The sequence below is a fragment of the Protobothrops mucrosquamatus genome, unplaced genomic scaffold, assembly GCF_001527695.2.
Source record: "Protobothrops mucrosquamatus isolate PMUCROS unplaced genomic scaffold, P.Mucros_1.0 scaffold227, whole genome shotgun sequence".
Lineage (NCBI taxonomy): Eukaryota > Metazoa > Chordata > Lepidosauria > Squamata > Viperidae > Protobothrops > Protobothrops mucrosquamatus.
The window spans coordinates 297,140-307,991 of NW_015386578.1; the positions used below are offsets into that span (position 1 = coordinate 297,140).

Genomic DNA, 10,852 nt, shown 5'->3' on the forward strand with positions numbered 1-10,852 from the left:
TTTTTTTTTTTTTACCTTGGCCCTGCACTTCTCCCAGATGGAAGCCAGGCAAGAGGACCTGAAAGACGCCGAGCAGGAGGTTCATAGCCGTGGCGACGCGGCAGTAGCTACTCTGTGATGGATAGCGCAGCCCCGCCATGCTGCTGAGGCGGCTGCTTTCCTGTCTGCCCGAGCTGGCTGGCGGAAATAGCCTTGAGCAGAAATTTTCACTAGTGTCTCGGTTCCTAAGACCATCGGAAATATGTGTTTTCCGATGGTCTTAGGCGACCCCTGTGAAAGCGTCGTTCGACCCCCCAAAAGGGTCACGACCCACAGGTTGAGAACTGCTGCTCTAGAGGATAGTTATTTAGTTCCTTTCATGCAGAATTCAAGCCTAGGGTAGGAATGGTATAAGTTGCTCTAGTGCAGTGTTGTTCCAACTTGGCAAGTTTAAAATATGTGCAATTGCAGAATCCCCCAGCATTCTTTTATAAAGCTGACAAGACAAAACAGGTCCATAGGTTCTGTGGGAGTTAATGTTACTGGGTTGTTGGCTTGGTGCCAATAGTTTCTTATTTTTATTGTTTTATTATTATGAAGTTATAATTGTTCAGATATAATCTATATTTATCTATACCAGTGGTGGCGAACCTATGGCACGGGTGCCAGAGGGGGCACTCAAAGCCCTCTTTGTGGGCACGCGCGCCGTCGCCCCAGTCCTAGACCTTCAGCTGGGTTTTATAAAACTTTTTCACTTTAGGCCTCCGCCGCCGTGTGCAAAAAAAAAAAAAAAGGTTCAATCAGTCAATTTCAACTTCTCACAGGGAAAAAAAAAGATCTTGCAAAGTTGGAATTGATTGATTGAACTTTTTAGTCCCACCCAGTCTGCCGTTACCACCGCAGCCACGCCCACCCAATGGGCCACGCCCACCCAATGGGCCACGCCCACCCAATGGGCCACACCCACCCGGCACTCGACGATGCATAAGTGGGTTTTGGGTTGCAGTTTGGGCACTCGGTCTCTAAAAGGTTCGCCATCACTGATCTATACTTATTGCTTTAATAGCTTATTATAAACCATCAGAGTTGAGAGAGTTGAGAGAGTTGACAGCATAATTAATATATAAGTAATGAATTGAGGTGCTTGCAATATCTTAATAGAAAAAAAAAGTTGGGCATAGAGATTAATTAAATAATAGTATCTAGGGCTTTTTATCTTGGCAATGTGAAGATGGATGGATTTCAATTGTGGGAACTGAAGCCCACCGATCTTCAAGTTGCCAAGCTTGAATCACGCTGTCCTATACTCCTTTGTGAAATAGAAAACCATTTGCCAGTGTGTGAGTTGTTGTTTTTTTCATAACTTTGTTGTGCTTCTGTTTTCAACTTAATCTTAAATTGTTGGACTGAATCCATTTGTTTGTATTCTTTTATTCAGTGTTTTATGGACTGACATATTTTTTTTATGTTGGCACTAGGATAATTTTGTCACAGTTTTCATTACAGGTAGTCCTCAACTTACAACACAAATGGAACCGGAATTTCGGTTGCTAAGTGATGTGGTCAGTGAGTGAATCACATGTGACTGGACTCAATTTTACCATCATTTTTACCACGATTATTAAGTGAATCATTCCATCGTTAAGTGAATCACACGATCATTAAGCAAATCATGCAGTCTTTAAACAAACTTGATTTCCCCCATTGACGTTGATTGTTGGAAGCCAGCTAGGAAGGTTGCAAATTGCAATCATGTGACCGAAGAAATAGCGTAACAATTATAACTTTGAGGACGGGTCATAAGTCATTATAACTTCGAACTGTCATTAAACAAAAGGTCGTAAATCAACTACGACCTGCACAATAGTTTTAGTAATGCATTTATTGCTATACAGGCAGCTTGACTTATGACCACAATTAGGACTAGATTTTTTTGTCACTAAGCAATGCAGTCATTAAGTGAATCATGCCCAATTTTACAACCTTTTTGTCACAGATGTTAAGTGAGTCATATAGTCATTAAGCGGACCCAGCTTCTCCTGTTGACTTTGCTAGTCAGAAGACCCCTGGGAAGATTGTAAATGGCAGTCATGTGACTCTGATGCGCTGCAACCATTAAAATGCATGACAGCTGCCAAGTGCCTGAATTTTGATAATCTGATTGGGGTTTATGTGTGCTGCAACAGTTATAAATGTAAGGACTGGCTATAAATCATATTTTCAAGCACCTTATAATTTTGAATGGTCATTAAATGAATGGTCGTAAGTCAAGGACTATCTGTACATATATTACATTGTGAGCAACTGTGGAAAGGAATATATTCAGATAAGCTTTGCCAATTTTTGTAGAGTATCCATAGGCTTTGGAGCTACTATTGCCTATAAGCATTAAGGAAACTTATTGCATGCCTATGAAAATGATGAAATCATCCAGCTCAACAATTCTTTGTTTCTTTTGTTGCAATTCTGCTTCTTAGGTACAAGTTGGCTGTCACCAAGCGAAAGGAGGAAGAACCTTGCAGTACCAGCATCTATAATCAGAATGACCCATGGACACCTACTGTTGCCTTTGCAGACTTTATAGATAATGAGACCATTGTTGATGAGGTGAGTTGTCAGATCCTGAAGGAGATGAGAGGGGATATTTCCTCTTTTTCCAAACAAACCCACACAGGAGTTGAACAGGCATGGCTACTAACTGTTGGCTGGATACTAAACAAACCTATTGTCCCTCTCTCTTTTCTATGGCTGTTTATTGGCAGTAATTTAGGAAGAGCAATGTGCAATTCTAAGATATCATGTTCGTTTTGCTATCTGCTCTAGCATATTTTGAAAATTCAGAGTGAATTTGGTAAGCACATAAAGATTGTATTTAACTTGATTTGTTATGTATAGTGAAGTGGTTGTGATGGGTGATTTAAAATTTGCTCACGGTATTCCTCCATATTCCACTGTTAGAAAGTCTATTTTTTATGATCAGAGCTGCTGAAAAAGATGTGTTTTTAATTTTTACTTTTCTAGTCTCTACAGTATTTTATTTTCTGCTATGTATCACAGCAACCTGCATTGGAAGGATACAGATCTAGAGCAGGGCTTTTCAACCAGTGGTACGTGTACCACCTGTGGTACATTGGCACCTGGCAGGTGGTAGCGACCATCCTAGAAAAGTGGTAGCGGGGGAGGGGAATGAGCTGAACCGTTGGCAGCACCGCACAAGCCTGAGCGAGAGATGGCTCTGCAGCTGCAGGGCCGTCAGGGCTCAGCGGAAGCGCCAGGATCAGTGCCGCTTTCCAGCTGATCAGCACTTCTTCGGGGCTGTCAAGGTTCAGTGGAAGCGCCAGGATCAGTGCCAGGATCAGTGCCAGGCTCCAGCTGGAGCTCGGCACTGATCCTGGTGCTTCTGCTGAGCCCTGAAGAAGCACCAATCAGCTGCAAAGTAGCACTGACCCTGGTGCTTCTGTTGAGCCCAGAATAAGCGCCGATCAGCTGGAATGTTGCAGCATCTCCAGGTTCTTGTGATTTACATTCAGATACTTGGCAACTGATTCATATTTATGACAGTCACAGTGTCCCAGGGTCACGTGAAGTGACCAAAACCTGCTGCAACCACCCAGCAGATGGGGGGAATAAAAACCAAACACCCCCCACCCCACCCCCACTGCCAATCCTCAACAGAAATGCTCACAACAATGAAAACCTTGGACAGGAGGAAGAGCGCCACCAGGTGGGCAGGCAGGCATCTTGCTCGGCTGTGGCTTGGGGGCCACTTTTTTCAGTGCCATTGTAACTTCGAACAGTCATTAAGCGAACTGTTGTAAGTCGAGGACTACCTGTACTTTATCACTTTTTTCTGGGGTTTTTTTGGGGGGTCATCAAGTTTTTGACACCTTGCTAGGCGACTGGCGGTACTCGGATATTGCCATCTCCTAAAAGTGGTACAATGGGTGAAAAGGTTGAAAAGCCCTGATCTAGAGAACTTCTAATAGTTAAGCATATTGTTAGCAAATCAGATTTTTTACATTTACAACAAGAATTCCGTAATTGTTAAATACATTAAATGAAAATAAATAGACTCCACAGAATCCCTTTGTGGGTTGTGGATGAGTGTTTTAAATGATAGTGGGTGGGAATGAAGAACACTCAGTTTTTCATATAGCTAATGTTTGTTCTGGCCAGATTTCCTTTCTGGCAAAAATCCAACATCTGATCACACAGGAAATCTTTCACATTCTATATAGGCCATAATAAAAAAAAAAATTCCATGCCTTTTCAGAGAGAAAAAGCACATTATGAAGCAAAGCTGCATGTTTTCAGAAAATGCACAATGACAAAAGGTGCATTTTCAAGGCAGAATAAATTTCCTACTATGAATGCCATTTCTTTCCCCAATGTTTATATCTTATATCTTCTATTTTATATCTATTTTTCCCTGCAATGAGGTCCCAGGACTGGAAATATGTAATTTCAGAAAACAATCTACATTTATGAAAGGATTAAAGAAACAATTCCGTTCTGCCTACATATTCTCCTACATCAGTGATGGCAAACCTTTTAGAGACCGAGTGCCCAAACTGCAACCCAAAACCCACTTATGCATCGTCGGGTGCCAGGTGGGCATGGCCCATTGGCTGGGCATGGCTACGGTGGTAACGGCAGGCTGGGTGGGACTAAAAAGTTTAATCAATCAATTCCAACTTTGCAAGGTCTTTTTTTTCCCCACGAGAAGTTGAAATTGACTGATTGATTGAACCTTTTTTTTTTTTTGCACACGGCGGCGGAGGCCTAAAGCGAAAAAGTTTTATAAAACCCAGCTGAAGGCCTAGGACTGGGGTGACGGCACGCGTGCCCACAGAGAGGGCTCTGAGTGCCGCCTCTGGCACCCGTGCCATAGGTTCGCCACCACTGTCCTACATAATACCTCATTCCTCTCATGTAACAGCCTTCATTGGGTTTTATGAATCCAGTATATTTATGTGAGCACATTGGATAATCTCCCCTATTCCACTAAGATCATTAGAGAAATCTTGGGGGCTTCCCTAAAGGCATTTGAGCATTCAGCATAAATGTCAGTGAAAACTCTGGTTCACGTGGAAACTAATACAGCTTCTCTTTTACAGAGAAGCTATATTAATTTCTATGTAAACTAGAGTTATCCTTCATAGGTCACACATATTTTCAAGTTGAAAATCATGCTCCTGAAATTCAGCTACTAGAAAGTACTCTGCAAACTTTAAGCAGGCTATGTTCCAAAATGAGAACATAAAGCAAAGCTCATATCTTTTATCTTTTATGTAAGATATGAAAATAAGTGGGCTAGTAGTTCACAATTAAATGCCACATGCTCTTTGACTTACCAAAAGAATGAAAAAGTTTGCTTTAAAAGAAAATTAAATTCCTATAGCGAACATTAGCATCAACAGATAAACATGCTTTTTGCAGCCCAGAACGGCCACAGAACTTAGCCTAATGAAGAGGCAAGTAACAACCATCAATTCACTTCAGCACACTCCACAAACAACGCAACAACAGAAAAATACTCACAGTGCATGCTTTTTTTATTAGGCAACCTACCTGCAAAACAACAACAACAACAAACCCCCCCAAAAAACTTTTGACTAAAAGTTTAAGCACACAAATAAATCTCAGAAATAGTATCTCTTTCTGTATTATTTAACATTCTTTGCAGACAGCAACAAGGCTACAAAAGACAGCACAGCAACAGGAATTGTTTATGCACATGAACAGCACGTACTTTTGCACTGGCAAGCTTCTTGAAAAAGAAAGTACTACACACATACACTGCACAAAAACAGCTACATCACATTTCAACTCATAAAGTGCTGTCTACACTGCTTAAGTAATTAGTATTATAACACTACTGTATTAGATACAGGAAATAGGATAGGAGGAGAGATGGCCAAATTAATTTGGAAGCTGAATTTCATTAGTGTAATCAATTGTTTATATTAATGAAATAGGGTAAACTGATTGATTATATTAATGAAGTTCACCTTCCAAATTAACTTGTGACCTCTCATGTATCTCCATGAAGCAAAAATCCAAACTATTTCCCATCTCAGTATGGGTTGAACTGATTGTCCTTTACCCACTTTTCTTCTTTTCCCCTAAATTCTTGCCATCACATTCTTCAAATCTCCATGGCTTGGAAAGAGGATTTTTATATATATAAAAAAGGACAGTTGAATTTTGAAAATGACGGGGGAAAGCACTGTTTTATCCCAAATTAGGACAAATTCTAAGGAGGGGGGAGTGTTTGAATGCTTGAAATAGCCATTCCACACTTGGAACATTTTGCACTCAGAATGATTTGTAGCCAAAATTCACAGTGTTTTTCCATAAAGTTCTATTTCATTGTATTAAAATAATTTGACCAGCCTACAGCTTTCCGAGTGTGTTGTATTATCAGGGAGCTGGAAAGGACTTCTATTTTATCTCAGGCAGCCAATCTTGTGCTGACTGTCCTATTTCAGATTGAGCAAAGACATATCAGCTTGATTTACAAGCAGTTTACAAAGAGGAGCAAAGAGTCCAATGCAAAGGCAGATACAGAGTTGATTGCACAATTGCACCCACGGCTGAAAAGGGCTCAGGAGAGTGAGGTCTAGCTGAGAGTTCAGTTGAAAGTCTGAAGTTGGGTTCAAAGAAACAAATCTACTTTCCCACAACAAAAAATTGCCCTTCTCTTCAACAGGGAACAGCAGGCATGCATAAAGTGAGGCTAGGTAGGTAGTTTATTTTTCAGTAACAAGCTTATAGAGAGGGGTACCAAAAATGGTGTTTCTTTCCTTTTTATCAATAGTTCAAAGATCTTTGTCTTTCAGAAAAGTCTGTCACCCTCAGTCCCACCCCTTATTTTAGTCTCATAGATGCACTTGGTTGGGTTGCCTCATAGGGGAGTTCCTCCTTCCTCTTGGTCATGTGACCCAAAGTGAAGCTTATGCATCTTACTCTATCTTCCCAGCATTCATGCAGAACACACAGATGTAAAATGTGTTATTTCAGTAATAGAAGAACATACAGTGTCCTATGTTCACAGCTAGGTAAGGGGTTAGCAACAGTTCCAGAAGCCTTGCCTGGTGTACTTTTCCTACCGAAACATCTGCGCAGTCAGAGATGAGGCAGATAAAAAAAAGTGCTTTGGAACACAAACAGGAAAGGCTGGGTTTCTCAACATGATGTCACAATTGTTGTTTTATTCATTTTTTGCATTTAATTGCAGAAATGAATACTCAGTGGGATGTTAAAAAGAAACTGGGCTTAAAATTCTCTCTAATCAGCACAATCACTCTCCAAAAGTGAAGTCAAACAAAATAGAGAGAAGAGGGACTAAATTTGATATGATGGGGAAAACTAACAAAAAAAGTGGACTTCCAAAATGGGCCAGATCAATCTGGGACCTCTGCAGGAAACAAACAAACAGGAATAATTTCCTCAAAGCTTCCTTTTGTAAGAGGCAATTGGCAGTGCCTTGGAGTATTGCTGAGTGCTCCATTCTTAAGCTCCTAATTGCATGACTCAGACTGAGTGACTATTCCAAAATTTCCCTTCCATGTTTTTTAATCAGATTTCCCTGTTTTATGGTCTTTCACCAGGACCTGGTTGCCTGGATCACCACTGGATTTCTACATATTCCCCATGCTGAGGATATTCCTAACACTGTGACACTTGCAAATGCAGTTGGCTTCATTTTAAGACCTTATAATTATTTTGACAATGACCCTTCCATTGACTCGCCTGATAGTGTGTTCTTCACTGACAAGGATGACTTCAACTCCTGTGAGATTAATCATATTGCTTGCCTCCCTAAAACAGCTGCTTGCATACCCAACCTTCCACCTTTCACTTATGAAGGTTTCCAAAATCTGTCAAAGTTCTAATACTGTCCAGATTTTGAGTCAATGCTGCTATTTGTATTTGAGTGAATACAGTAATGGAAATAGTTGAGCATAAATCTGTGAGTTTAAAATAGCAGTCTTGAGACCTTTATTGTTGACTGTGTTTCACCTAAATCTTAGCTCTGTTGGCATTGTACTCATTTGGAAATTGTGTTTGCAACTTTTTATGTGTATCAGCCAAATTCTTCTACCTTTTTTACCCAACTGCTTTTCCTATTATTTTTTTATTTGAAGATTATAATAAATATATCTGTAAAATATATTAAATCCCCATTCTGAAAGTAATGGTTTGGTCTGTATTTTTGTAATTTGCTCTATTATCTGTCTGTCTGCCTGCCTGCCTGCCTGCCTACCTACCATGGATATAAAAGATCTACATTCTCTTGTTAAAATGCCAAGTTTTTGAGGTGTAAAAAAATCAGACCAAGATAAATCATTCAGAATTTTTCCCACCTGTAATATGTCCCATATTCTTCACATGTCTGGGCTGCGGGGTAGAATGGCAAGACAGAAGCCTTTTCTTAAAAAAGAAAACATCCAAGCCTGGCTAAATTTTGCAAACGACTACCTCATGTCTAACAAAAGCATGGGAGAAACTGTGTTATGGTCTGATGAGATCAAGGTTGAATTTTTTGACCATAATTCCAAAAAGTATGTTTGGTGCAAAAACAACACTGTCCATCATCAAAAGACACCACAGTGAAGCATGGTGGCAGCAGCATTATGCTTTGAGATTGCTTTTCTTCAGCTGGAATTATGGCTTTAGTCAAGGTGAAGGGAAATATGACCAGTTCCAAATATCAGTCAGTTTTGGCACAAAACCCTTAGGCTTTAGCATAACAAAAGAATGGCTTCAGTAGAAGAAAACCAAAGTTTTGGAATGAAACTTTGGAATGAAACTTGAATCAAATTGAAAACCTGACAGATGATCTGAAGAGGGGCTGTGCACAGGAGGTGCTCTCTTGGAGCGCTTTTCCAAGGAAGAGTGGGCAAAGATTTCCAGAACAGGATGTGCCATGCTGATGGGCTCCTCCCTTCACAGATTTGGCATAAAATCTAAAGGTGCTTCAATAAAGATGCAACCATGTTGTGGTAAGTTTTTTATTATTATTTTTCTCCTAAACAATTTTAGTTTGTTTTTCAATTGAATTGTACAGCTTATGTGTTATATCAAAGGGAGAAAAGAAGCTGAAGTGATTTATCTTGGTCTGATTTATTTTTTTTTTACATCTCAAAAACCTAGTATTTTAAGATGGGTGTAGACTTTTATATGTGAGTGTGTGAATAAAAGAGAATTTTTAAAAGAATAAAAATACAAATTTCAAAAGAGAAAATTAAGAAAAAATAATAATAAGTGAAAAAAGTACCAAGAAAAGGAAAGACTTTTGATTTTCTTAATAGTATTTACAAGTACATTATATTTTATTCTCTACACTTGCTCTAGGAATCTGATTAAAAAAATTAAAAATGTCATGAAATTAAGTTGACCAGGATTCTTTATCAGAATTCATAATTATTGTTGCTCTGACTATTATCCATAGATACAAGCATGTTCTTCAGTTAGTACAGATGATGATAAATATACTGCATCTAGATAGACCACGGTGTCACTGTTGATACATTGTTAAGAAATCTATAAGAAATGTTTATTTTAATAAACACACATTATGCTAAGATGTGGTTTGTTAACCTACAGTTAGTCTTCCAGATGCTCATACTAGTTGTTTTGCCAATTTCTAACTTTTTTTCTGCCTGTTTAGCTGCTATTGTTTTGTATCTTGGGATTGCTTGGAAGCTTCTATGTGGCAATAAAAATCAATGAACCAGGATTTATGAATAAATTATGTGTTATGTCATCTTTTGCACATATAATAAAGCTAACTCATGATTGCAGTTTTTCAAACTACGAACTGCTACCTAGAACAAACCGCTGGGACATTTAAACTGGTTTTCCAAAACTGGTAACTAACTTCAGATTAGAATTATACCCCAATTGTAAACATACTTAGGACTAATCCTAGAGTTCTGTATCCGTATACTTAGTGACTGTTGTCCAAACCTAGGAGAAAGATTAGCTTTGTGTTCCAGCTGGCTGTGATAGATGGAAACTTAGATGATCCTTCCAGAATAGTCCTTTTTTAAACACTTCATATTTTTGTCTTTGAATTAGAGAATGGGCAACTCTAAATCTTCCCCTAACCTTTGGTGGCCATTGTAAAGTCTTCATACATTTAAGTTATCATTCTTTGCTATATTTTTGTTAAAAGATGGAATTTACCTCTATATATGGGTGGAGATATATGGGAAATAAATATATGAATATATATTTTCCATCAAAGCAGAAAGAATTTGCAACTTTGCAACCTGAGGTAATAGGAACAACTTATTGAAGCTTTTTCAAGTAGTTTGATTTATTGTCTATGTGGATGTGAAGCCGTATCTAATAAGTCCTGGGTATAGCAGTCAACATATCCATTTCTAATATATCTGTGGCCCATTTTCTACCACTCTCACATTCTGGGATTTTTCACTCTGCAACCTTAAGCTACTTGATTTGTAAGATTGGGAACAGTCAAATAGTTCTCACTAACTGATGAGACAGCACACAAATAATGTTCTGTTAATCCCCTAATTTTTTTTCTATTATAATGTAGCAAGATTGTGCTTTAAACACACACACGCACGCACGCACATACATACACACACACACATACACTCCTTGGCTCTCACATACTCACCAAGAAACCTGAGCAGATGACTCAAGATCCAGGTATTATATGACTTTCAATTAGGCTCCTATCTAGACCCTTTTTAAAATAGCCCCATGCTTTATTTTTCACCTCGCCTGTGCTCTTAACTGGTTGTTGTTTGGCTAGGTAGATTTCACTACCTGCTATGCAAGTTTCACCTTGTGACTGGTTTCTGGTCTAGCTCACTCACTGGTCTTCAACATCCAG

General features: G+C 39.1%; 1 protein-coding gene across 1 annotated transcript in view; it reads left to right on the forward strand.

Moving 5' to 3' along the window:
- LOC107285918 (membrane primary amine oxidase) overlaps positions 1 to 9,724 on the forward strand; it is an 18,131-nt gene extending 8,407 nt beyond the window's left edge. Inside the window, exons 3-4 of the mRNA XM_015814187.1 lie at positions 2,457 to 2,586; positions 7,593 to 9,724. Coding sequence (XP_015669673.1) covers positions 2,457 to 2,586; positions 7,593 to 7,877 — 415 coding nt within the window. The 3' untranslated portion in view covers positions 7,878 to 9,724. The remainder of the gene's footprint in view (positions 1 to 2,456; positions 2,587 to 7,592) is intronic.
- The last annotated feature ends 1,128 nt before the right edge of the window (positions 9,725 to 10,852 follow it).